The sequence below is a fragment of the Macaca thibetana genome, chromosome 1 (assembly GCF_024542745.1).
Source record: "Macaca thibetana thibetana isolate TM-01 chromosome 1, ASM2454274v1, whole genome shotgun sequence".
Taxonomy (NCBI): Eukaryota; Metazoa; Chordata; class Mammalia; order Primates; family Cercopithecidae; genus Macaca; species Macaca thibetana.
The window spans coordinates 141,422,878-141,444,751 of record NC_065578.1 but is presented as its reverse complement, the minus strand read 5'-3'; the positions used below and the strand labels follow the sequence as shown (position 1 = coordinate 141,444,751).

The 21,874-nt window shown below is 39.1% G+C and overlaps 1 protein-coding gene across 1 annotated transcript; it reads right to left on the bottom strand.

Annotated features, from left to right (window-relative positions):
- Positions 1-1,979: 1,979 nt before the first annotated feature.
- On the bottom strand, positions 1,980-2,780 carry LOC126937736 (peptidyl-prolyl cis-trans isomerase A). The gene has a single exon (XM_050761424.1). It carries the CDS (start codon positions 2,737-2,739, stop codon positions 2,242-2,244), a length of 498 nt encoding a protein of 165 aa, XP_050617381.1. The 5' UTR covers positions 2,740-2,780; the 3' UTR covers positions 1,980-2,241.
- Positions 2,781-21,874: the final 19,094 nt, after the last annotated feature.

Sequence of the window (21,874 nt, the reverse complement as noted above, 5' to 3'; positions counted from 1 at the left end):
GACCTTTGTCAATGACTGGAGCCATGTTTGCTTGTCACAACTGAGGGTGTTACTGGATGTAGTGAGCAGAGGCCAGGGATGCTGCACAGCACTCTACAACACATAGATAGCCCCTGATGACAAAGAGTTATCTGGCACCAAATGTCACTAGTGCCAAGATTGAGAAACTGCTCTACAGGACCTAGTAAAAAGAAATAGCCAGCAAACAATTTTATTCCCATTAGGCAAAAGAACATTTTCTCTTCCAAAGGAAGTTAGAGGACGGGGAGGGTGGCTCATGTCTGTAATCTCAGCACTTTGGGAGGCTGAAGCTGGCGGATCATGAGATTAAGAGATTGAGACCTTCCTGGCCAGCATGGTGAAATCTGTCTCTACTAAAAATACAAAAATTATGCAGGTGTGGTGGCACACACCTGTAATCCCAGCTACTAGGGAGGCAGAGGCATGAAAATCACTTGAACCTGGGAGGCAGATGTTGCAGTGAGTCAAGATAATGCCATTGCACTCCAGCCTGGGCGACAGAGTGAGAGTCTGTCTCAAAACAACAACAACAAAAAAGGAAGTTAGGTAAAGCCAAACATGCAGCCTGGATTTGGGCTTGTTGTGCTGATTTTTTCTGTTGCTGATATATGATTCTAAGCTTTCTTTCCACTGATGTTTTGTGGGGAGGGTGTCTGAAGAACAAAGGGAAAGAGAACAGAACAATCAAAGAAGAAAATAAGTGTTTTCAGCTAATTATCCTTCCAATCCTAAAAGAGTAAAGTGTTTACTTCCCTGATGAAAAGAAAAAAAAAAAGTCATTCATAAATAAAAAAATCATTTACGAGAGTTTTTGACACCAAGATGATTAGAGATCTCAAAGCCGTCTTGGGATATCTCTAAGCCTAAGATTGAGTTGAAATAAACATTCCACTTACCAATTCCTTATTAAAGTATTAACCATATCCACTATAAAATGAAGCAGAGAGCTTTAAGAAGAAATCTCTAAATGAAAACAAACTGCTGGAGAAGTAGTTACTTTAATTAAATATCATTATATACTACGGATTTTTAATAAGCACAGTACAAAACCTAGAAAAAGTGTCCTACTAGAATCAGAGATATACAAGCTCTTATATTCGGGCTTTTAAACATCTGAGCTAACGATGTTTAAAATAGTTTAGTTTTGTTTAGTAAAAAGTATCTCCTTTCCTACTAAGGATGGAGTTTATTTTCCCGTCCTTGGACCCATCTTGGACCATCTATGTGACTTGCTTTGACAAATGAAATATTAGCAGAGACCTGAAATGTGCTTATGCAGTTTGTTTTGACCTGTGTCTTTAGGCGATTTGCCACGAGAAGGACATGGCCTGGTGGCTACTGCACCTTCAGCTTCAGCACACGTAAATATATATGGAGCACACTGGACCCAGTCTCTAGCCTGGAGCCATGCCTGCAGCATGAAGCAGGGCTAACTGTCCAGATTCAGCCTCCATCAGCTGAAGCACAATACACCTGCACACCTATGAGTCTGAGAATAAAGGTTTGTTATTGAAAGCCACTAAGATTTGGGGTGGTTTGTTATACAACATTCTGATGGCAACAGCAGTAATAGATCACCAGGTCTTTGTGATTTTGCTTTTAAATAAATTCACTAATTCTAAATGGAATTCTCAATAGATATTTGCAAATTAATCTTTTTTCTATAGAAAAAATGACTACTGCCTCTTTGTCTTGAGTTGTTAATACAAATATATGTTTCACAGAGCATAAAATTGGCTACATGAGGGCAGACTTCTACAAGCATTAATATCTATAAGATGTGGAAGTGTCTTTTATATCACTTTAGAACTCTCCCAGGCATTTAAATAAGAGTAGTCTTTTCTTAAGGAAGTTCTATTGGCTGCATGTAAACTTTGAAATAAAATGAGCTCCCAGTTAGAAAACAATTGGTATAGCAATTTATCTACGGCATTCTTGGAAAAAGTTGGGTGGCATGATTATTTCTTTTTTTTTTTTTTTTTTTTTTTTTTTTTTTTTTTTTTTTTTTTGACAATTGTTACTTAGTTTTTATTTCATAATCATAAACTTAACTCTGCAATCCAGCTAGGCATGGGAGAGAACAAGGAAAACATGGAACCCAAAGGGAACTGCAGCGAGAGCACAAAGATTCTAGGATACTGCGAGCAAATGGGGTGGAGGGGTGCTCTCCTGAGCTACAGAAGGAATGGTCTGGTGGTTAAGATAAAACACAAGTCAAACTTATTCGAGTTGTCCACAGTCAGCAATGGTGATCTTCTTGCTGGTCTTGCCATTCCTGGACCCAAAGCGCTCCATGGCCTCCACAATATTCATGCCTTCTTTCACTTTGCCAAAGACCACATGCTTGCCATCCAACCATTCAGTCTTGGCAGTGCAGATGAAAAACTGGGAACCATTTGTGTTGGGTCCAGCATTTGCCATGGACAAGATGCCAGGACCTGTATGCTTTAGGATGAAGTTCTCATCTTCAAATTTCTCCCCATAGATGGACTTGCCACCAGTGCCATTATGGCGTGTGAAGTCACCACCCTGACACATAAACCCTGGAATAATTCTGTGAAAGCAGGAACCCTTATAACCAAATCCTTTCTCTCCAGTGCTCAGAGCACGAAAATTTTCTGCTGTCTTTGGAACCTTGTCTGCAAACAGCTCGAAGGAGACGCGGCCCAAAGGCTCGCCGTCGACGGCAATGTCGAAGAACACGGTAGGGTTGACCATGGCTAGTAGTACAGGACTTTCCTCGGCGGCAGCGTCTGCGGCATGATTATTTCAGTCTTTGAATTTCCAGAAACATTTCTTCCATTTGACTTGGGAGATTAGGGATTTAGCGAAGAAGTAACAAAACAGTACTTAGATAGGCAACTGATGAACTGCTTAAACAAAGATTTCTAATTCATTGTGATCGGGAATCTCATTTACATAAAATGAGAAATAATTAAATCGCATCTTAATTGTGATCTTTTCCAATTTAATTGAGTTTCAACACTTAGGTCAGTGACTGGAGTACAAAGGCAATTTCTTCCTGAAAAGTTGTATTATTATTTTATAATTAATTTTTTTCCTTATTCACAGAACGGGAGTGAGATAGCCCAATGTGAATGAACTATTAAGGGACTTATATTAGGTTTTGGACAAATACATTGACTTGGGTCCAATAAACTTGCAAAGGTGGCTAAGTGTATGTATTTAGTTGTCACTGGTGAATTTGCATGTGCAGGCAGATGCAGAAGGAAGGTTGTGATATAAGCTATAGACTGTAGTCATTTCTTTCACTCCTGAGGATGGGGTGGACAAAATGAGCTTGAAAGCGGTATTCTGAAGTTAGGGGTCACCGGAATTCAAAAATGCTAGAATTTAAAGCTACCCAAGAAGTCAGTGAAACTACTTCAACCTGCCATGTGAGGAAATGGAAACTCTCAGAAAGGCAGTGATCTACCCAAGACTGAAAAGATAGTGAATTCCAGAGCTGCATGGTCCATCTAGATTCTCTGATTCCTAATTCTGGGTACTTCTCAAGCAGATTTAAGGAAGATTATCTGATGCAAAGTTACCAAAATTACAGAAATTGTTTATTATGGTCATATATACAGGGTCTGACTTACTAGCCTTTAAACACAAATATAGTCGTTGCCTATACTTTACCATATCATCAGCGCATACTTGGGGGGCCTACTGGGTGGCAGAGCCCCCAAAGACCAGCCTCTCCCATTGGGAGTTCTCCAAGATCATTGTCCTTCTCATTTAGGAGTCCACATTCCTACAGGGCCTATTCTAACAAAGCTGTCCTGGGTGCCCTGTGGCCTCACAGTCATATCTGTCAAGGTAGCATGGTTGTCCAGGACAAGCATGTATATCAGTGGCTCCTGGCAGATGATGATTACATAAGCATCCTGCCAGCCACCCGAGTGGAAACGCTGGCCCCAGCACTTCCAAGAGAAGAGAACATGCCAGGGGTGCAGCGTGTGGCTGGGGTGCACATGCTTTCTGGCCTGGCGGAGATCTTTTCCAGTGAAGTGATTTTTCACATTGCGGGAGGAAATACGAGAAAAGGTTTCTTCATCTGCCAGACTCAGGGTGCCTTAAAACACAAAGTGCTTCAACTGTGTTTGAGCTTTGAGGGGGTTGGGGCTTGTTTATTTTTACAGTTATTTATGCTTTACTCTCATTTCAAGAGGCAAGCACTTTATTCAGTTTTCTCAGTGGAGCAAGAACAGACTGACTGGCCCTCTGGGTGTCCGGGAATGAAAGGTCACTCATCCACTTTGCAAACACATCCACTCAGGCGGAGAAAGCCCAGACAGCCTGTGACCTGAAAAAGCTCCTCATGCGATGCCCCTCGGCCAGGCCAGATCCAAATGCTTTCCTCAGAGGGCTGAGACATCAGGGAGAATCACTGATAAGACCATCTAGCAAGGATTGGACATGGACAAGGGTCTTCACTGAAAAGAGAGAGAAGATGGGAGCAGGGGGTTAATACATACAGAAAGAGAGAGAAGCTTGAGACAGGAGGGATGTGGAAAAGATTGTGTAGATGGTAGAGGAGAAGGTTGCTTTTCCTTATTTGAGAGCTATTTTTATCAGGATAGCATCTAGGCCAGAAGAAAGCAGCTCTTGTTTCCAATGTATCAGGTTAACACAAAACATGTTTGTTCACCTCCAGAAGCATAGTTTTGTTTCCTTACCAACATTCTGTGAAGAGTACCACACAGTGGCTAAAAGGTAAGGCTCCTGAGTCAAATGGACATGGATTTGAGTCCCAGCTCGAAGATATACTACCTTCCCTAAAGCTCTATTTTAACATTATACTGTGAAGAAGGAACAGTAACTACTGTATAGAGTTATTTTGAATATGCAATGAGATAATGCATGGAAGTACATGGCAAAATATCTAACACATAGTTCTCAAATATTAGCTATCAATAATTAGTGAGTATTGCAATGGACATAGCGCCAAGAAGATGTAGAGACACAAAAAAATAGAAACTGCTTTCAAGGAACTTACAGTCAGCTTGAGGATATAAGATGAACATACATGAAGCACTATGGAATGGCCCAAGGCAGCATGAAGCGTATGAAATACACTAAGTTCTGCGTGAGTTTACAAAGCCCACCGTGATGAAAAGTTGTGTAATAATTCAAGATACTATGGGTAATCATCAATGAAGTGGTATATTTAAGTAGGTGCTAGAAGTGGAGATGAAAGATGAGTGTTTTTTAAACCAGTGCTTCCCCAATTGTAAGGTGCATATGAATCACCCAGGGATTTCCTGATAATATAACTTATAGTTCAGTCCTGGGGTGGGGCCTCAGATCCTGCAATTTTAGGAAGCTCCTTAGGTAATGTCCATGTTATTGGTCCTCGGACCTCTCATTGAGTAGAAGGACTTAGAGAAAGATGTCGGAACATGTTCCTGGCAGGTAATGTGTTTACCCAGTGACCTGTTCCTTATTTTATACCTATTAAATATTAAACATGAAGGATGAAGAAAAGAGAAGAAAAGAGTGGCAAGAGAAATAGGCCACAAGGTTCCTACTCACAAAGAGTTTTGGGGTTTTCTCCTAAATTCTCATTGATCAGAAAAACATCACCATTACCACCACTCCAACACCATCACCACCATTACCTACCCAAAACAACTGGTGGAAAAATACCCATTGAACAAGCATGTGACAATCCAGTATCAAAGCTTTAATAAGTCCCAAATAGAAGTGGAAGAGAGCAATCACCATGGGGCAAGGTTAGTTAGGGAAGATTTCCTAGATAACTGACATTCAACCCAAAAGCTAAAAGAAATGACAGCAAGCAGTGAAAAAGGTGGATAGTGACAACACCCAGGAACAAGAGCTCCCAGCTCTCCTTACTTTTGCTTCTTACTCTTATTATGGCACACTTACTTATGTGCTGCTCTCTGATTGTTTTTAAGATGATAATTCATTCAAACACATTTGTAGCCATCCCCTCATTCCCCAACAAACACATACAGTAGATTCTTCTATCCTCATATAGACATAAAAATTATATTCTTCTTAAACCTTCAGTTTATGATTAGTCTAAATGTAAGCCATGCTTGCTCTTCCAGAAAGAAAATTAAGTGTAGAGAAGTCAGTGCCTTAGGTTGTAGATCATGAAAATGTTCTAAATATTAGAAGCATTACAGAAATGCAGAGATAGCTGATATGTTTACATGGCTTGTGTAATTCTAGGTAACAATGTGTGTTCCTTCTGATTTATCATAACACTAGGTATACAGGAGGAGCCTCGTTGATGAGGAAATGAAATCTGCTTTGCTATCTTATTTAACTGAGCAGATCTTAAAATATATGCTTTGAAATGTCCGCTCTTCCTTGGTATTTATCCAAAGTCCTGCGAAAAGAGTTATAATCCACTTATCTCCAAGAAGCAAGTTGAGGGAGAAGTTACATAAAGTAGTTGGTTTATTTATAGATGTAGATCTATTCTGTAAACCCATATGTGAAGACCAGAAGGGCATTTTGTCCCTAAAACCAGGACAAATAGAAAATTTGTAGCGGGAGGCCAGGTCATCAGCAGCTTCTGCTTTTATAGAAGATGATTTCTTAGACTATAAAACTTGCCCCGTCATGCTTACTCGTGACACATATTTGTATAAGTATGGAACAAGAAGTTGGATTTCACAATTAAAAAGATTTAAAATGATCACCTGCATTTTGGAGTCTTTCGCACATCAATGGCCTCACAACAGCCACACCTGGCAATAAGTTATATAATAGTTTGTCTTTTTGAAACTCTATTTTCCCCAATATTGGCTTTTATATTTTGTCACTATTTTCCCTTTAACTATCAGTGCTTCAGTGGTCAGATGGAGAAATCAAAGAACCTGCCTTTTCAAACGAGAGTGGTTTGGATTTTTTGTTTTCTTTTATATTTTCATTGTTTGACCCTGCTTGCCACATCATTTGGAAACTAACCGTCCTAGAAAAGAGGATCCTGTGTTCACTGACCAGCCCTGGTGTTTGACATCTGCTAACTGGTCCCATCTTATGCAATGCTTGAAGCTGGCTTCTCGTCCAAGAACATGTTTAAAAAGCTATCTATATAAAAACAAAAAAAAAATCCTTAATGTCTGGTTCTTTCAAAACACCTGTTGAGGTTTGAACATTTTCCCCAAGTAGACCTAGGATAGGGATATAAAAAGACATAATGATATGGGAGAATGGTAGATTTTATCACCTCGAGAAACAATTTTTACAATTTTGCTGGAGGGTAACATCCCAGGGCAAAAGAAAGGATCATCACTCCCTAGATTCCCCCAAAATGAGATGGCTCAGACACTGGAAATGGCACTGGCTTTGGTCACTCTATTCTCTCTGGCAAGAACCTCGAAAGCCAAAGATCAGAAAGGAATTGATTGACAAGCTAGGCCTGGATCTCTGACCTCCTTTCTTCCATTTAATCACCCTTCATTATATCTGAGAAACAAGGAAGGGACAAATTGACCCTACTGAGTGGAGTTACCAAGCTAGACTATACTACGATAACTGCATAGGGTGGCTTTGAGAACATTTCTACCAAGTCAATGGGCCATCCCTGAAGAGAAATTACCTATCCAGCATTGGGCTAGAATGACCTGGCTCTTGAATCCCCACTATTTTCCTAATAACCTCACCATTTCAGGCATTGCCTGGGAGCAGCCTGAGGGAATTTCCACAGAAGTGGACCTGAAGGAATAGCAGCCAGGACACTGTCAGTCACTGTGCTCCTTGCCACAGGTTTTCTGGAAGGAAGAGCTGAGTGCCACATCATTAAAGGCCACCCATGGGTTCTTAACTATGCATAAAGTTCATCCCATGAGGAAAGGGAAGAATTATTTTAATTAGATAAATCAATGTGAACTCATGCAAACAAAGATAAAAAGATCATAAAAGCGGCCGAGCGAGGTGGCTCAAGCCTGTAATCCCAGCACTTTGAGAGGCTTAGGTGGGCAGATCGCAAGGTCAAGAGATCAAGACCATCCTGGCTAACCTGGTGAAACCCCCGTGTCTACTAAAAAATACAAAAAACTAGCCAGGCGAGGTGGCGGGCGCCTGTAGTCCCAGTTACTCGGGAGGCTGAGGCAGGAGAATGGCGTGAACCCGGGAGGTGGAGCTTGCAGTGAGCTGAGATCCGGCCACTGCACTCCAGCCTGGGCGACACAGAGAGACTCCTTCTAAAAAAAAAAAAAGAAAATCATAAAAGCTATGGATTTTATCTTTAAAAAGGAGTATAACATGCAGGCAGGCATAATGTCAGAAAAGCTAAAGCTTAAAAAGAACTCAAGGAAGAAAAAGGACTCTTCTTAACATACATTTGGAGCATGAATAAGAATGAGAACACTATGGTTTCTTTTACTGGAAAAGAGGGAACAACATTAAAGAGGGAACTAACATTAGTCAGTTAACCAAAATGTATTGAGTATCCCACTACATACTGAGAATTCTACTGCTAAACACCAGGGATAAAGATAAGAGACATTTTCTCTTTTCCTTTAACATATTAGAGGGTTGTAGATCGCTTTGAAAATGTGATAAAGCTATATAACCAAAGATGGCAAAGCATTTAGGAGGAAGCAAGTGGGGAGAAAAAGGGGATGTTGGGTGGTGAAGGGATAAAAAAAGAGGAGAGAAGCAATGTATGGTATAGTAAAAATGCACAAAAATTTGCATGCAAATTCATAAGCCCCCTAAAATGGGGAACCCCTAGGTAATTTAATTCATTAGATTTTAAACTCCTAATCTTAAACTCCTAATTCACATCTGTTTTCAGTTAGGGGGATGATTTTTCAGACAAGAACAAATAGAACAAATATTCACCAAAATAAATTTTAAAAAATGTAAGAGTGTATGCTGCTCTCAGTGTGTTTATAGCTATTGATTGTAACAAATGTCATCTCAGGATACTCAGGGATTATATATTAATAATGCTGCCAAGTCAAGATCTGTTTTCTTCAAGAAAACATGGAGAATAGGAGACATTTTGGGTAAAGGATGGCATATTTCCAAAGGAGAAAGATGTAGATAAACCAATAAGCACATTAGTAATCCCAAGTAGGATTCTAAAACAAGTTGTATGTGCTTAGAAATGGAGAAGTGGTCACTAGTAGCAAGTATGGGTTTAGTAAAAGCAGAGCATAACAAGTTAACCATATGTTCTTTGGTGACAGGTTATCACTAGATTGGTAGGTTAGGGGAATAAAGTAATCATGTGTCTGTAATTTGTCAAGGATTTCATAGTGTATTGGATAGAGCAGTGCAACTGAACGATAACACAGCTGGAAGAAAATACAAATGCTTAATGACTAAACCCAAAGGATCTTTATTACCAGACTGATGTCTTCATTGGTGCTCCTCAGAACTCCATCTGACCAGTGTCCAGTTAAACTTTATATTATGGACTGTAATGAGTTCAGAAATAGCATGGAATTAAAACTGGTGAATGGCATCAAGTTAAGAATGTAGCTAATACGGTAGTGAAAGAATCCGGATCTAAAATTCATGGATTTTGTTATTGTTAAATTTAGGGTTGAAGGAAACAGAACACTGCAAACATAATAGTGTCATTTTATTTTGCATGGGTTAGAGCACACTTTCAATAACACATTGTACTTCCAGGTACAATGTTACTAATAGTACATTGAAAGACTCAACCTGTCCTGGTAAGAAAGATAACATAATAAAGGACCTCAGAATAATTCAACGTAAGGAACGACTGAAAGAACTAGAGAGTGTTAAACATGGAGAAGCTGAACTTAGAGAGTTCATGTTGTTTAAATTATTCCAAAAGATTACATAAAAAGAGAATGACACTTGTTCTCTGTGGCTCTGGAGAAAAGAATAGGGACAATTAAATATACATTACAGAAAAATGTTGACTTAGCTTAAAGAATAACTTTTTAATCACTGACTGCTGAAAAAAAATAAAAGAAAATGTTTTCTGAGTATGACAGGTTTTCCATTACTAGAGGTATCCCAGTAGATAATCAGATGGATAACTCAAAGACCACCTGGTAATGTCTTCAAGAGACATTGTCAAACTAGGATTTAGTTGGACAAAGTGCACTCAAAGTATATGAAGGTAGAAAGAACTCAACCAGAAAACCTGGCCCTCAACCTCCTTCGTGGAAAATTATCTCTTGGGCTCTTTCTAATTAAAAAGCTCTAATGTTATTATGATGTATAACTTTTAAATTCATTTCTGTGATCCTGCATCAGTCAAAATAGGTTATGCTGCAGCAACTAACAACTTTAAAATTCTCAGTGGCTTTTAAAAAAACAAAGATTTATTTTTTGCTTTCAGGTTGATGGGGAGCCTTAAGAATCTGAAGGAACTTGCTCGGGTAGCTAGCAGAGTGAACTCAGTAAATTCTGCACTTGCTCCTGATGGCCTCTAGCCTATCTAGAACTACTCTCAAAGCTCACTCAACCTTGAGAGTAAGCCTTGAGATGGGGGTGGGAGGAACAGGCAATGTAGTCTTACATGTACTCAGAGGAGAGGAAAGACAGATTTTATGAGCAGTAACTGACAACCGTCTGAAATTAAAATGGGCTTAAGACCTCAAAAAACAAAATAACCGAAAGAGAAAGCACCGCTGTCTCTTCCTGGATCAGGTCCTGCTCTCATCATGAATCTTTTCTGGGTAGGTCACTTCACCTTTCTATGCTTCAGTTTCTATAAAACAAGGATTGGAATATATTTTTCTCAGGATTGTTGTTTCAATATAATTAATAAATAAAAATGTAATTCAAGATATTTTAATAATCTTTGTTAAAGGAAATACTTTACGTAAATTAAATGTATTAATTTTCTTTGAACATTATTAAATAAATTCATGCAGAGTTTATTTGAGCAAAGAATGGTTAATGAATTGGGCATCACTCAGAACCAAAAGAGGTTCAGAGGGCTCTACCCAGACAGTGTGAGCAGCGAGCTTGTTTGGCTGAACACAGCGGCAAGGAACAGAAATCACTGGATTGGCTGTATCAGAAATCACAAACATTTGCCTTATTTAGGTTTGGGGCGATGCACTGGCTGCCTGGGATTGGCAGAAGCTCAGCTGTTTGCGTTGGCTGAAACCCAGCTATTTGTTACAAAAAATATACTTCTAGTTAGGTTTTGATTTGTCTGACATGCTAAGTTAGGCTGTGATTTGTTACCTAGGAACTCAAAGTTCGGACAAAGCCTCAGATAATAGCCTCCTGCTAATTTAAGTTAACGCTACACAAATTAAGTGGGTAATTCATAAATACTCTCTGCCAAAACCTACGATAAAGAACCATGCAGCTGAAAGTCTCCTGTATATCGAATACATTTTTAGCAATTTTGTAACCGAAGGAAGCACTCCTACTTGTGCAATTTAATATTGTTCTAACGGTCTTCCCACTTCCAGCTAGCTAGGGACAAAAAAAAAAAAAAAAAAAGTTGCTCCAATCCATGTTACAGAGACCAGCTAAGGCATAGGACCCAGCAAGGGCTCCTCTGAAAACATCCAGAGCCAGTGTTAAGATCAAGAATAGGGCGCCCTGGCTCCCCACGCCTACCGGGCCAGTTTGCGTACTCTTCCTCCTCTCCTTTGGCCTTGCTCCTCCCTTACTCCCATTTCAATAGCTCCACAAACTCTTGGCCTAGAGAACCGAGAATGTGGGGTACTTGGGCAGTGGATGAGGCGACCTCTGCCAGTGGCCTTCTCAAAAATAGTTTCAGTTCCCTGCCGACCTGCCATGCCCCCTTGGGAAGGTCACAAGAGGGAGGCTGGGCACATGACCCAGACGTTTTGGTCCAAAGGCAGCCCAGATGTTCCAGACACCCACGTTCCCTGTACAGATGCCGAGTAATAATCGCGGCATCCAGGAATGTGGGCCCAAGTCCCTGTGCTTCCGGCCGGGGAAAACTCCCCCGTCAGGGAACTAATTGTGACTTGGACGGTGAATTGGAATGTTTGGAGGCACAGGTCGTGGACTAGCTAGGGTGTAGGCAGATCCACAGGCAATGAATGCTCTCTCATCAAGGAGTCACTGACCTACCATGGGGTAGGAAGCAGCTGTGGAAGAGACGGGCTAGCGTCACGGTGTCACAGTGAGGGCGAGGATGTGTGCGCATACTCAGACATCGAGTGCACACATGCAAGGCCGATTACTGGCGTTCTTAGCAACTGCTTGCCAAGCTCAATCTAAAAGGATTTACTAATGACCCAATAAGAGATCATCAAAATTTAGACAGTTACAGTGCCTGCCCTTAAAAAACTCATAAACTGAGGAGACCAGGCATAAACACATGTAACAACTAGAAAAAAAAAATCACAAGGCAGTGCAGAATACCACCAATATGGTAGAATTCAGATGAGGTAGAGCAGAAGTGGGTCTGAATTATTGGGAAATTTTTCATAGGTAATTTATATTGTGGCTCATGTCTAAAATCTGTCTTTTTCACGCTACTCCAGACAATTTCAGCTTCTTGCAATCTAAATCTACTTGCTTCTCAACTAGCTAGATCGCTTTCTCCTCCAAACAAACCAGTATAAAGAAGCAGCCTTGGCTGGACATGGAAGTTCACCCCTGTAATCCCAGCACTTTGGAAGGCTGAGGGGGGTCGATCACAAAGTCGAGAGCGAGACCATCCTGGTCGAAATGGTGAAACCCCGTCTCTACTAAAAATACAAACATTAGCTGGGCATGGTGGCGAGCGCCTGTAGTACCAGCTACTCGGGAGACTGAGGCAGGAGAATCGCTTGAACCCGGGAGGTGGAGGTTGCAGTGAGCCGAGATCGGCCATTGCCCTCCAGCCTGGAGACAGAGCGAGACTCTTTCTAAAAAAATAAAAAGAAGAAAGAAAGAAAAGAAAAAGCAAAAAAAAGAGAGAGAAAAGAAAAGGAAAAAGAAGCACCCTTTCATGGAGAAGCAACTAACCACTCTACTAAAGGATTAAGACATATATACATACACCAGGCGTTGGAAATGATTAGTGGCATTTTTCTTAAATATTGCTGTTCTACTCTTTGTAATTTTGAATTGATAATCAAATATCCAGCTGCTGTTCTGCCTAATTGTGACTCTTTTCCATGCTTTCATTTAGCAGTAAAAATAATTCTGCTTGTCATAATATCATGTCAGTTATGAATTAGATTATCAAAGCAGAGAGATCTGGAGTGTGTACAAGGGAAAATACCACCTGTATAATCCCTTTATGTAGGACTTGCCATCACTCTAAGTTAAAGATGATGGGGGAACCCTTTCCATGCTGCCTAATGCAGCAGAGCCTAACAATATGGCAAGTGATCAGTCTAAATGGTTGCTAAATGAACAACATCAGCATTTTTTGAGTTATCCGAACTTATGTTCTCCTTGAACACACCAAGATAAGGTACTTTCCTCAGTCTAGAGGGGAACTATGACTTCTCCTTGTTTAGTTGTTCGGGCTTTAGAATTTATTTCCCCAAATCAACTCTTATAGAAACATTCTTTAAAAAAGAGAGAGAGAGAGAGAGAGAGAGAGAGAGAATATTTTATTCTTTAAAAAAATAATTCAGCTTTTACTTTAGATACAGAGGGTATATGTGCAGATTCCTTATGTAGGAATATTGAGTGATGCTGGGGTTCTTTTTTCCTCTTGAAAATGGGATGAAGGAAATGACAGTCTAGTGTTTTCTTTCATCAGAATTATCAAAACGTCAGCAAAAATTCCTTATGTTTGCAGAAGTTTCACAAATGAAGGAAAGTCACAACCAACGAAGGCTGATAGGAGAGGAGAGGCCCCAGGCAGAATTTGCCTTAGAAAATTGAAAGAACCAGATCTCATCCTGCCAAACACGTTCAGTCTTTTCACCTTTTTTTTTTTTTCTTTAGGAGATTTCTGATGACTAAAGCTGCTTAAGAGATCCTTAAATAACATTTTGGTCCATGTAACTAGCAGATTTCTTAAAGAGCTCAATACAACTGTCAGTATGGACACGGGCAATATTATGTTAAAATAGTGTTGATTCCACTAAGTGTTCACAGGGTGAACATTTTATTGTATGCCACTGAGAGGTCTAGGTATGAGACCCTTTCTTTCTCAGCCCTATTTTTAGAGGGCACATGTGATACGTGGCACTTGCACCTGTCGTTAGTAAGCTCAACAGCCAACGGCCTGTTTGTGCTACTACTGTACGTGTGTCCAAATGGTGAGACCAGTGCTGGGGCTGAGGCTGCGTAAAGGTCATGATCACCCGTGGCCTTCAGAAAACGACACGCTTGCTGGTCCTTTTAACCTGCATGCCCTTCGCTCAGAGTCAAACCCTAACATCCCAAGGTAGTAATTACAATTGTTTTGCAGGAAGAAGACTGGTTTCCCAGTTTATTTGTTTAAAACAAACAAAAACAAAACAACATACATACATACAAATACGTAACATATACACATATGTATTTACATATGAAAGATTTAAAATTATGTACCAAACTCAATCATTACAATATATAGGTAGAGTAGAATGGGATTTAAAAATAAAGGGAGAAGAATATTTTAACTTTTACCCTATGAACCTTGGTATTGTTTGAATTTTTAATGACTAGAATATTTTCATTACCACTACTGTGATTTTTAAATTTCTTGGCACAGAGGCTGTTATATAATAGGAATTTAAGGGAAAGAAAGAAAGAGAATGAGAAAGAGAGGGAGGGAGAAAGGAAAGGAATAGAAATAGAAAGGAAGAGTATGTACAAATTGTCAAGAGCCGCATCCATCAGCTCTGAATGAATGGAGTGATTAGAGATGAATGGAGCTAATTCAGAAAGACTTTATGAAATGGTTGAATTTGAGCTGCATTTGTAAAACAGTTTAAAAAATAATGATGTACTTACTATATCCTGTAACATGTTTATTCCAAAAAAATTGGATTATATAGAGGAGCACAAAGAAGAAAATGAGCATACCAGGAACCCAGTCTCACAGAGAAAACCACAGCTAACATTGCACTGGCTTTCCTTTCATTTTTCTTTTTGTCTCTTTGTTCTTTTATTGGACTACATTTTGAAGGGCAGCAGAAACAAGGTGTAGCAGAGAGAATGGGGTAGATGCGGGCAGGGCATTCTAGAAGAGCAATGAAAGAAGGGTGTACCTGAACCTCCCTTATCTCAGGGCTGAGATCTGAGAGAGATCTTGTCTGGACCTGGAACACTGGTATTGTGTCTATCCCTGAAGTTCTGCCATAGGGACAGGATCTCTTGATCTTAGGTGCCTCCCATTCTGTAAAATGGAGATATTCTCTTTATCCTGCCCACCTTGCTGCATGAGATACAACACACAAAGACAAAGCACACCCTGAAAGTTCCTATACAAATCAATTTTTACCTGCAATCCAAAATAATAATATTATGCAGGTTTGTGAACTAGTTCCCAAAAGTCTATTTAAACCAAAACGTAGCTGAAATTCTATACTGGGTATTTATAGCGATATATCATTTTATCACTATGTGTGTACCATTTTTAGTCACCATATGGGCACTTTAAGGCAAATTCTGTGTATTTATCTGGGAACCCAACCGATATTTATTCATCTGAGAAACTGCATTTTATTGGCTTATACAGGGGACTACTGTTAGCCCTACCTACAATTCTGGGGCATCTCTCAGAAGCATTATTAGGAGGAAGGGAAGATTGCAGATTGGGGACAGGTTTCATTTTTTAAGAGCGCTCCTCAAACAGAAAATGCATAGATCTATTTGATAACAGAATAATAGCCACAACAACATGTGAAAGCAGTAATGATCACAACTATCTTTTATCTTTTATTGAGGAACAACTATACTCCTGAAATACTTTATGTACCTTATTGTGTTTAACTTTCAAATCAACTCTATGACAGTTAGAATTCTCTTCTCCATTTTATAAAGGAGGAAACAAAGCACAGAGAGGTGAAGTAACTTACTCAAGGTCATTCCATTTAGATTGAGGCAGAGCCAGCATTTTCACTCTGATATTCTGGCTCCATAGCTGAAGCTCTTATCACTTGTTAATACACAGGCAGATAGGTGAACCTAGGTTACCGTTTGTGATCGCCATCACTAGGAAGTTGTGCTAGGCTATTTTAAAGATCATTTGGGCCTTTTGTGAGTTCTTCTGAAGGGTAAGAAGACAGCAACGGTGGAAATCTGACCTCTCTCCCAGAGATGTTTAACAGGCAATTGCCCAACCCTACTCACACTCCTTCCAGAGATGATGCCCTGGGCAGCCTGGCACTGGAGAAATGTGTTCATTCTGCTTGAAGTGGTGATTCTGTCACTACCCGTCACTAGGAAAGTTCATTTAAGGTTCTATGAACAAAGACTCTGACGTTAGGATTTGGTATATGTAGGGGTGGGGGGATTTACAATCTTCCCATTCTCTCCCGCAGTGCCCGCTTCTCTGCTGGATCCATATTTCTGAGTCATCTCTCAATTAGAATCAACCGCCCATAACATGCTCAAAAATGCGTTTTGATGCTAGCCTCTACACATTTTTTTTTTTTGTTTTGCTATATTCTTATAATGTTTGTGCAGCTGCTTTGAGAGCTAAATATGCAATCAATGTGATGCAATCATGTTCCTTCCTTATCAGAGAAGGGAGAAAATGTCAACTTGAATTTTAGGCAATTGTCAAGAACTCCACGATACAAAATCATAAGTGTATTTAATTGATGTGATCTTAATTGGAATCACAAGGAAAATTGGAATGTCCATGCAGTTCACTTGTTTGTGTTTTTAATAGCACTGTTTGGCTGAGATTGGACCATTGTCTGTCTCTGATTCACCAAATGATGGAGAGTTTGTATTTCTAAAGTTTGATGAAAACTGAATGCTATGTTACAGTATTTTTTTCTGGCCTTTTTTGTTTTGCGCTTCTTATGAGATTTGGATTTTGTGGGTTATGATTTGAGAATGAGCTACCATAAGTAGGCATAAATATGTACTTCTGTTCATATTCTAGCAACTAGAAATACATTGATAGTCATTTCCTATTTGTTATTATAACTGGTGATATTTATTTATTCACTTGTTTATACAGACATTTATCCAATCAATAAATGTCTGCTGATCCCAAGCCATCTCTTTGTGTGATAAGAACAGAAAATGGATAAATGAACAAAACTAAATCCCTGCTCTCAAGGTCTGACCATAGTTGGAGAGATGAGCAAGTAAAGCACGTGGAAGTCCTGGGGTAGAAGTATGCAGAGGGTGCTGAGGGAAGAGAGAGAGAGCTACAGCTAGACTGAGGAAGATCAATAAATTTAAAACATAGGGCTAAGTTTTACCAGAGAATGAAAAAATGATGACCCCAGAAGCCAAAGTGATTGGAGAGATTTTGCTTTGTTTTTAAGTTATCTTGCCTATATTAATCAAACTGAATAAACTTTTAAGAACTCATTCATTTTTCATCACTGATGTTCTTCCATTAAATTCGAACTGGACGAGCTTATTAAAAAAGAGAAGAGATCAGGCAATTTAGTTTGTTAAATTGGTATGTATTATCCTAGGTTTTCAGGTACTAATGTTGCATATTTCTATTGAAAGCATTTTTTACAAAGCATCATATCACATGGACTAGAACTAGGATGTGGCTTTGTCCAGAGGAGTGCATTCATTCAATAAGTCCAAAATGTGTTAGGTATGGATTTTACCTCGTTTCTGCCCTCAAGTTAAAATCTAGAAAGGGAAGATATATCAGTTACCCAAATTGATTTGTTTAACATTCAAGGAGATCTTTTAACTGCATTTTCAGTCCTATGCATTCATAAATAACATCACAGAAAAGCCTGAAGATGCCTAATGTCAAAGCCCATATTGCACTTCTTCAAGGTGCGAGTAAAGAAGCAAAAGTGATTCCAGCATGGCATTCTAGTGTTTGTTATCTTCCTTTGGGGAGACCATAGGCCCTAGTCACACCCTGAAAACATAGAAAGTTTCAATCACTCTGAAATGGCTAAAAGATTTAGGAGAGAAAATGGCACTGTGATGGAACAAATACTGAAAGAAAAAAAAAAAAAGGAAACAAAAAGAGAGATTGGTTTCGTTCTGTTCCTAGTTCCTAGCTCATCAGTCTCTATGTGTATGATATGACTTTGAAGAATTTCTTAATGTTTCCAATCCTTAATTGCTTCATCTAAGATATGGGGGAATGCACTATATGATTCATAGACTCTAAAATATGAATTACAAGAGAAACACAACATTTGAGATGACTCTTGGTTACTTAGCTTGAATCGGTCAATAAAGATAATTTAGTTAAAAGGGCTTTTGATAGAGAATCAGAAGACCAGATTTCAAGTTCTAAGTCTCCTACTAACTTATCTATGTAACATTGGACGAGCCACTTCATCAGTCCATAGTTGCCTCTTCTATGAAATAGTATGGGATATGTGGTGGATGGGGAGTGGTTTGGAGACATGAACTATATTATTGCTGTGCCATATTCCGGTTCTAGCCTTCAATGGTTACACAGATGTGCCAAGATTCCCTGAGAAATTGTACAAGTGCTTCTCTAGTTTCCCTAAAATAGTATATGCTTACCTTCTCCGGAAGGGAGAAGCAAGGTGGCCATTTTCATTTTATAAAGCCAAGTTATCTTTCTAATACAGCTTAGATTGTGAAGTTCTAATGAAATTGAAATTAACTAGGACAATTTATCTTGTTTAAGACCTCATGATAAATACCTTCATTCATAGGCTAAGACAGGAGGTTCTTTCTTCTGTTTTCTTTGATTATTTCCAAAACTAAAAGGCTTCTTATCCCTTTGAAGATTGTTTACATCTAGAAAATGAGTTCATGCATCCTACAGCTTGTTCTTCTCTGGGAGTCCTCAGGCTTGTAAATTGAATGGATACAGAGAAAAAACAGATGTTCTTGTAAGCTTCCTCCAAACTCTAGAAGACTGTGGTACACATTAGAGGCCCACTTGATTTGCTTACTTGAGGGTCCAACCACAACAGATTTTAAAGAGCTATTAGAAACCTTTTGAACTCTCATTTATACCTTTATTAAATGATAGTCTTTCTTGCATGCGTGAGCCCAGAGAAGAAATGTAATAATTTCAGAAAATTTGGAGCTGATAACACTTGTTGATATTTTTATAGCCTGCCCTTTACAGAGAGCTTTCATATGTATTATCCTAGCAAAACATGCAGACTGTGTAACAGTAGTCCACTTACCTAATGAGAAACCCAAAGCATAGGCTAGTAGGTCACATGTCCAAGGACACACAGCTAAGGAGGACTGCAGCAGGAGTTGAAGCCAAATCCCCTCCATCTTTAGTGATAGCTAGTTCAGTCTCCACTACTTAGTATTGATCCCCAAGTGGGGGCCCCCTGTGACCCCTGGGGAGAACTGTTGAGTATGATAGTAACAGTAGTCTTCATATCACGAATAGGGGGATTATTAAAATATTCTCTTTTAGCTTTTAATCTCATCCTTAACACATACTGCGACCTTGAAAAGAGATAGAAACTAAAAATCTTCAAGTGGCTTTTTGGTTAATGAATTACTTTGTAGTACTTCTTGGAGATTCTTGGATGTTTTCTTTGTGTTTTAGAAGGTGATACAATATGCAGTGTGTTTCTTCTCTCCTAGGTTGGAAGACTTTGCAGCTCCTTAGCCAGTGACAGAATTTCTAATTCAAATTTCTAATTGCTTGATTCTCCCAACCAGGGTCAAGGTCAGAAGTAGATTTAAGTGGAAAAAGCCCAATATTCATCAACCAGTGAAAGAATAAACAAAATGTGGTGCACATATACGGAGGATGTTATATTTGACTACATAAAGGAAATGATATTAGATGCTACATTAACGTGAATGAAACTTGAGAACATTATCTATCCTAAGTGAAAGAAAGCAGTCATAAAATACCAAACATTTTAAGATTGTATTGATCTGAATCTTCCAAAGCAGAGAAATATTTAGAGACAGAAAGTAGATAAGCAAATAAGGGAGCAATAGCTAGAATAAGGGGTTTCTTTTTAGATGATAAAAATGTTCTAAAGTTGATGATGAGTATGATTGTACAATACTGTGAATAAAGTAAAAACTATTGAACTTTACACTTTAAATGGATGAAATACATGGTATATGAGTTATATTTCAAAAAAGTTATTTTGAAAAGAAGGAGATTTATAATAATATAGCACTGTCTCTTTTGTATTCCATTACTATGTAAGGCGCCCTGATATTATTAGTCATTAAGAGCACCTGCTGCCTCTACCATTCACTTAGTTAAGGACTGATCAGCAATCATACTGGCTATGCAACCCTTTCCTTGAAACACACAACCACTGGCTGGGTGTGGTGGCTCACGCCTGGAATCTCAGCACTTTGGGAGGCCGAGGCGGGCCTGAGATCAGGAGTTTGAGACCAGACTGGCCAACATGGTGAAACTCCGTCTCTATTAAAAATACAAAATTAATCAGGTGTGGTGGCAGGTGCCTGTAGTACCAGCTACCCAGGAGGCTGAAGTAGGAGAATTGCTTGAGCCCTGGAGGTGGAGGTTGTAGCAAGTCGAGATTATGCCACTGCACTGTAGCCTGGGCAACTCTGTCTCAAAAAAAAAAAAAAAAAAAAAAAAAGTTGCAACCACAGTGTATTTCTTAAAACAAATAAACTTTTCTCCCTCAAACACCAAGATAGTTGATTCAGATCTCAGCCCTACTTACCTCATATTGCAGTTATATTTTTAGTTCTAAGTTTTTTGTACTCAATCATCAGCTCAAGGAGGGCAGGGGACATTTATTTGTCTTTGAATTCCTATTACCAACCATAGCGCTTCATAGCAAGTAGGTTCACCATAAAAGTGGAGAAGGGAAGTAGGAAAGAAGGGAGGGAGGGAAAACCACCATCTCATTTCATCAGGAGTCAGTGAATTCCTGAACATCTGGAGTATAGTAGCTGCTTTGTGCATGAGGTCCTAAATCACACTCAGGTTAGTGATGTCTTTGAACAGCATGCAGTTGAGTGATGGGTTAGACATGGGTTAAATTTATGCACATCTTTGGAAAAAATGCATTCCATCAGAATGTCTGAATGTATCTAAATAAGCCATTTAACCTTGGTTTATAATAAATGTAATACTACTCTTTAATTATTGTCTATTTGTGGTTTACACATATGAATCCCAGAGTGTATCTTTCACTCGGTCTGTGCTGGTTATAAATTTAAGTCCAGGAACTTTAGATTCTACATCTTACACGTCTCTCAAAGCATAAACCACAGAACAATTTATTAGTAGAGACTTGTTCTCTGAATAAATGGCTGAATGATAACATTAAATAAATATTCTAAAAATTTTAACAGTGTGGCAAGTCTAAATAGCGAGGTTAGGTTGATTTTTTTAAATGTACCATTAAGTAAACAACCTGATTCTTCATACCCTAGAATTCCAATTACTACCTGCCTGGGTCTATATGATAGGCTATTTTGTGGTATTGATGTAAAAGAAAATATTTAACTGAAAAGACTTTTGCATCTGCCATACAAGGAGATGCAGTTATTTTATCCATAATTTCTGTGGTCATCAGTGGCCAGGTACAAAGATAAACCTTTTCTCTGAGCTTGTGACTCCTGGCTCCCGGGCACACCACTCCTTCCCGCCCGGGCTGCCAAACTGTTATATGTGTGAGGGAATCAAATTCTGCTCAGCAGTTTCTACAGTAGCATCCTCTTAGGTCCATGCCAAAATGTAAATTATTATCACCATTAAGCACTTATTAAATGCTTCCGTATGTATGATGTGGGAGAATGGGTTTCATAGCCAGAGTCCTGGTCTTCTATGAATTTATATATTCTTTTGGGCAAGGCAGTTGAAAACGACTGAAAATCTGATGGTTTACCTACATAGGGACAT

What these genes read in the sequence shown, in the direction of transcription:
- LOC126937736 (XM_050761424.1), bottom strand. Translation starts at nt 2,739, where the DNA reads ATGGTCAACCCTACCGTGTTCTTCGACATTGCCGTCGACGGCGAGCCT.